At 36.4% G+C, this 6,645-nt stretch overlaps 1 protein-coding gene across 1 annotated transcript; it reads right to left on the reverse strand.

The window, feature by feature from the left end:
- Nucleotides 1-4,592: 4,592 nt before the first annotated feature.
- Nucleotides 4,593-5,531, reverse strand: LOC119538119 (olfactory receptor 5AN1-like). The gene has a single exon (XM_037840857.1). The coding sequence runs from the start codon at nt 5,529-5,531 to the stop codon at nt 4,593-4,595; it is 939 nt and encodes a 312-aa protein (XP_037696785.1).
- Between the last annotated feature and the right edge of the window lie 1,114 nt (nt 5,532-6,645).

Raw genomic sequence — 6,645 nt, forward strand, 5'->3', positions numbered from 1 at the left:
GGTTTCCTGAAAATTTTCATCCATTTCTTCCATTTTTGTTCTAAATATTATCTTTCCATTGTTGATGCTTTTAAAATTTAAAATCTCTTTCATGTTTAGTTATTTCTCTAAATTTGGAGGTTCTTATTTCTTGAAAATGCCATTAAATTTTCTATTTTATCTACTGTCTTGAGTATCTATTGATTTTAGATAGCCAGTTTTTCTTCTCTTGCCCAATGTATTTCTGCTTATTATTTTTTCCTCATTTTTCCTTATGGTTTATATTCATTCTTCTTGCAATTCCTTCATTTAAGTGTTTTTTACTTTATATTCCTTTTTTTCAAAATGAAGTTACTGTAAATTTAGCCTTGACTATATGTTATAAGTAGTGGCTTATTCTATTCATACATTCCTGGAATATTAGGAGGTAATCTGGCACCTTGCATATAAGAGGTAATTTAGTGGGGGAGTTGGGGGGCTATGATACCTGTGACCCCAAGTTCAAATTCTGGCTCTTCACTGACTAGCTTTGTGAATTCAGACTAGTTTCTAAATTCCACTGTCTCAATTTCTGTACATGGGAAACTGCTGTAACAGAATTTAGCTCAATTTAAGCAAGTTCAATGCTCGCACTTGGTAGGTACTCAAATAATAATACAAAGCTTTTATATATAATGCTTGTTATATGCCAGGGACACTATTCTGGGTTTCTGAATATCAGTTTCCTCAAATCATGGTAAACAAGGTAGATGTAATCCTCACTTTGTAGATGAGGAAACTGAAGTGCCGAAATGTTATATGGCTTGCCCAGCATCTGACAGTACATGGTTGAGCCTGAATTTGAAACCAGCCAGTATGGAGAAAAGTTTTATTTTTTAATTTCAAAGTGTATTGGTTTAACAACTGCTACATAGCAACCACCCTAAATCTCAGTGCTTCTACCAACAGTTTGTCAATCATGAATTTTCAGGTCAGCTGGAGATGGGCTGGAATTCAGCTGTTTAAGGCTGGGCTCAAATGGATAAATCACTGCACTTGGCTTAGTTTGGCTGGGGGTTGCCTGGTGTTGGCCTGGCTTGGCTGGGACCAATCTGACATTTTGGAACTTGTTCTTTTCCAGGGCTTGTTCTTTTCAAGACAATGCAGAAGCACAAGTGGGTGAGTGGAAACAAGCAAAGCCATTAAGGCCTAGGCTCAGGAATAGCAGGATGTCACTTCCACCAACATTCTGTTAATCAAAGCAAGTCGCATGGCAAGTCCCAGTTCAAGTGTTGGGAAATACACTCCACCCGTCATGGGGTTTGTAGCAAGAGTGTGAATTAGGGAGGCTTGAAAATTGGGGCTAACAATTCAATCTGTCACACAAAGTGACCTGATTTTTTTATTTTTGTATTTTTTTTCTTTTACTTGTTAGTACACCTTATTAAAACCTCCCATCTTGTCCAGAAATCTCTGACAATTATTTTTTAAAAATACAAGACATTTTCACTTTTAAAAAAAGTACAAAATATCAATGTAACATACTTTATAACTCTAATCATTACAATGTCATTCAAACTCCTTCCAAATTGGTTCTACTTGATTGTACAAAAGGTAGCAAGATTTTTATCATTCATCACCAAAGGGCTAAAAACTAAATGTTCAATTTAGTGTGAGCAAACCCAGCTGCATATTATAGGGATGAAATAAACTGGAAAACAAGTGAAGCCCATGCATGTCTCCAATGTGTTCTGCCTTCTTGATAGGCTCTATTTCTCCTTCTCTTATTATTTAGAACTTTTCCATACCTGTGTGATGCTGAAGTTGAAAAATTGGGTGATACCAGAGATTCTAGGTGTTCAGTGTCCACTCAACTCACAATCTCCTAAAATAATTCTAATGAGAAATTAGTGTGATCTTTACTTTCTAAGCATTAAAAATAGAACATCATTGAAAATATTTGAAAAATTGAAAATGTTCCACAGCTTAGAAAATTATTATGTTGGTTTGGAAGATTATGTGGACCAAAGATTAATTATGAAAATAAACACAAACACTCACCCACAGGCTTTCAATGCTTTAGGCTCTTTTCTCTTTAACTAAATACAAGTGGAAAATCCGAGTTGTTACACTAAAAGACAAGAACAAATTTTATGGTCCAACCCAATCAACCCTTCTTAATTTCCTGAGCACCTGATACTACATTCAGCCCATTCCACTTTGCTGGTTACTCCACCTAGTTGGAATGCTCTTCTCCTTTCTCAAATCAATTTGCCTAAACCAGCTTAAGATCTTCTTCTTGAATGAACTGTCGATTGACCCCTTGCTAATCCCAAGACCTCTCATTCTTCTCAACTCCTTAGCTTGTAGATCTGTTTCAATAATCCTGCACTGACCTACACTTGAACTGTAGAGTTTGTTATTTTATATGTATAGTCTATCTCCTAACTAGATATGAGGATAAGAAATATTTGTTATTTTTCTTTTCATACAGACTTTAATGCATTTATGCAGAAAATCTTAATGGCGGCTAGCATATTGCACCACATTATTTATTATAAGGACGTATCTATGTCCAATTACTGTCAAACTTTTAATCCCATAGGCTGGCCTTAGTTAGAGTATATGGTACAGCTAAGAGTGGAATCCAGAACATACCTTTGTCTAAATGTTATCTATATGCAATTAGTTTCTTTTTTTTCTTCAGTTTTCAATTTTACCTGAAAATAATTGATACTTTAGACAGTAGTTCTGAACAGCAGCCAATGGAGGCACTCCTTGGAAGACAGCAGCTCCCAGACACCACCCTTATCCATAGCAGTTTAAGAGGGATAGCCACCAAATTTTATCAGCAGCTTCTATTCATCACCTCCCTGAGCCCACCTAAGCCCACCAGAGACTGATCTGTGCAATATTATGGAAACACTTACCACTAACACCAAGAAGATATCTGCCTCCTACTGAAGCCTTGTGGACCCTATAGAAACAGAGTTTCGCATAAATATTACCCATTTCTAAAAACAATGCTACAGAAAGAAACATACCTCTCCCGGGACTGAAGCCACTCAAACTTCAATCATGTTGCACAATCTCCTTGACATGGGGTGAACCATCATGTTTCTCCCTTAGTGTCCACAATCCTCCTTATCTCAATCCTGGCCATGTGCAAATTCATGAAGATTTGACAAATGCCTCCAATGCTTCTTCACTTACACTACTTATTTAAACAGAATAATCCATAGGACACAGCAAACTAAGGCCCAAGAAAATATTGACAACAAAATGATTCCAAAATATAATATGTAAATATTGTGCGCACTGGTATACATCGGTTTAGTCAAGTCTTGAAAATTTGGATAAACCATCTATTGCCAAACTGAAAGCTGAAAGTGAAAGTTTTATTTCACCATAAGATTACAGATATGGATAACTGGTGAGAGTTGAGAACTCCATCTATCCCATTATCTATATATCACTTCTTTGAGCTTTCTGTAAAATATCATCATTAAAATAAAAGTCGTTTTATACACTCTTGGTATCACTCCATACAACCAAAAATCTCTAGGACACAATATATTAAGCACAGATAATAAGAAAGAATTATACCATTTTTCCATGGTTTTTCTTAGCCATGCCAGCATGGAATATTCAGAAAATCTATACAGTGACCCTATTACAATGGTTTCTTACACATGAAAATCTATCTCCTAACTCAAATCTTGCACAGAAATTTGAAATATTAGAAATAATCTGATTGCATGATCAGATCAATTACATCAACCAAGGTCAAATTTTCTGGTTTTAATGGGGGGAGAAACAGAGTTTAGACTGCCACAAAATGAGATATTACTATTGAATATGACATGGACTTTGAATATTATCTTCCGTCAGAAATCCCCACTGAACTATAGAGATGATTAAATCATCAGACACAGAAGAAAATGACACTGAAGGATCACACCTCTCTTTCTACCCACCTTCTTCAAGGTTCTAACTGCATTCTCCTCACTTTAGCTATGACTGATTGAGAAAAAGATATGACTGACAACATCTTAGATGATTAACACTGAGATATCATAGACAAATCTTAACTACTTCAGATTGGTCTTTCCATGAAGTACAGCCAGGCCAATTGGATAGCTTTATTTCTCTCCAAAACTTCATCACCTCTCTCAGTTCATTCTCATCTGGTCAGAAACACAAAGCAGTCAATGGTCTCCCCCATGGCATCAGAATATTGAGAAAATGAGGTTTCAAGACTTCAGGGGAACTCTGGTTCCACCAATTCCCAGGTGAAGAAGACTGAGAATGAAAGGTTCCCAAAATCATAAGCAAAAAGAATAAAGGGCTTCTAAACCTTGTGTTTCACAAATACTTGGGGTTAGATTAATAAATGAAGTCACCACCTCTGATGTACAGCAATACATAATGACTTCCAGGGCTTAAAGTTATGGGTGTTTTGTGACATCATCTCACCTGTTGGTCCATAAAGTCATGTTATCTGTATCACATAAAGCCTACCTTGTGCATACATAGTATGAATTTTATTATTCTCATTCATGTGCATATCATTGTGGGTTAAAGTGATTGATTCTGACTTGCCAAATCTATCACTCATTTCACAATCTGTGACTTTAACAGTGCCCTCTCTTCTTCTGCAAATTCTTCAAAGCATCTTTGATGTCCCTGTTCCTCAGGCTGTAGATCAAAGGATTCAACATAGGAATCACCACAATGTAAAAACATGATGCAAATCTGTCAAAGCTTGGGGAACCACTAGAGCTGGAACTCAAATAGACAAAGATACCTGATATGTAGAAGAGTGAAACGGTGGTCAGGTGAGAGGCACAGGTGTTGAAAGCCTTGGACCTGCCTTTAGCTGAAGTGACCTTCATGATGGAGACAATAATATAACAATAGGATACCATGATGATGAAAATATTTGCTATCCCATACATCACTGTTAATATAGCAAGTATAACTTTTACAAAGAAAGTGTTAGTGCAGGACAAAATTAACAATTGGGACATGTCACAGAGGAAGTGGTTGATAACATTAGGCCCACAGAAGTGAAGTTGAAGCAAGGCACACAATTGGGAAAAAGAAGCAAAGAGCCCAGCCAAATAGGCTCCCAGTGCCATCCAAATACAGAGGGTGGGAGACATGATGGATGAATAGAGCAGTGGCTTACAAATGGCAGCATATCGGTCATAAGCCATGGCTGTCAGAAGACAACACTCGCTCAGTCCCATGGTTGAAAAGAAGAAGTACTGGACAATGCAGCCCACAAAGGTGATCATTTGCTGATTCTGGAAGAAGCTGGAGACCATTTTTGGGGCCGTGGAGGTAACATAGCAGATATCTATGAAGGACAGGTTACTGAGGAAGAAGTACATGGGTGTGTGGAGGTGGGAATCCATCTTTACTAAGACGATGAGGCACAGGTTCCAGGTCACAGTCATAATGTAGATCAGCAGGAATATAACAAAGAGCACTGGTAAGATCCTGGGAAAATCTGAGAATCCCAGGAGGTTGAAGTGGGTGATCCCTGTAATATTTCCTCCTGTAATCATTGCCTCGGTGCTTCTAAAATCAGAAAGAAAGTAAGGGAATATATTGCTGAGCCAGGAAAATATTTTTATTATTTACATACAATTATTATTTACAGTCTTTTCCTTCAGTGATCTTTTAAAAATAAATACTTTGATGCTCTTCTGGTTAAAAGAACCCACATATTGACCTCAAAGTTGTCAAGAAGTAGGTTCTCTGTGCTTTAAGTTCAAATTCATTTATATGTTCTCATGAGAATTAATAGCAATATTTAAAAAGTTAAGTGGGAGCTAAGAAAACTGTACTATTAAGAATGTTGTTATTATAAATAAGCTAGATATCACAATTAAAATAAAAGTCTCTTAAAAAGCTCTGTGAATTCTTTATATTTGCACTCTTTTTTATAATAATAAAATACATGTCATCTTCCTAGAATAATTTTAAATATACCTCTATCCTAGATTGTCATTGAGATTTTAAAATGTCTTTCTTTACTCTTAAGTAATGTTGTCCCTCTTTAAGACTGTGTTTCAAACTCTATTACAAATGTATTTAATACAAAATTCTGCAAAGTGGCCTGAAGCACATCATAAGTTGTAATTCTGATCATCTTTTGGCAATACAAAAAGCACATGGACCTAATAAAGTTATAGAAACAATCATCTATGGAAGCCTTCATACTAAGCATTCTCAACAGAAGACAGTAAAGTTCACAATTGGCCATAATTGGGATGTTAATGTTAGAGCATTTTGCCTAATGGAAAACAGCACAGTACTGTGGTTAAGGTTTTGAGCCTTAGTAGTTTGGTTCTGATATCCACTCACATTTTGAAGATTTCTCAGTGGCTAAAACACACTAAATCATAAAGTTAGGCCAATAAGAATGCCTGAACCACAAGGCGTTCTGGGAGAGATATTAGAGGAAACAATGCAAGTGCTGAACACACAGTTCAATATATAATAACTGTTCAGTCATTGTTGGCTATCATTACATTGGTTGCTAAGAGATACCCATGGTTGACAGTTCTACCTGTAGATAGCAATGCTACTGGTGCCAGAATTCAATGAATTAATTTGGGGAAATTCTTGAGACATCATCATTCCTGTAGACAGACTGGCATTGCTTCCAAGCAGGTG

This window comes from Choloepus didactylus, chromosome 6, assembly GCF_015220235.1.
Source record: "Choloepus didactylus isolate mChoDid1 chromosome 6, mChoDid1.pri, whole genome shotgun sequence".
NCBI lineage: Eukaryota > Metazoa > Chordata > Mammalia > Pilosa > Megalonychidae > Choloepus > Choloepus didactylus.

Bases quoted from the DNA above. Each gene is read 5' to 3' on its own strand.
- LOC119538119 (XM_037840857.1), bottom strand. From the start codon at position 5,531: ATGATTACAGGAGGAAATATTACAGGGATCACCCACTTCAACCTCCTG.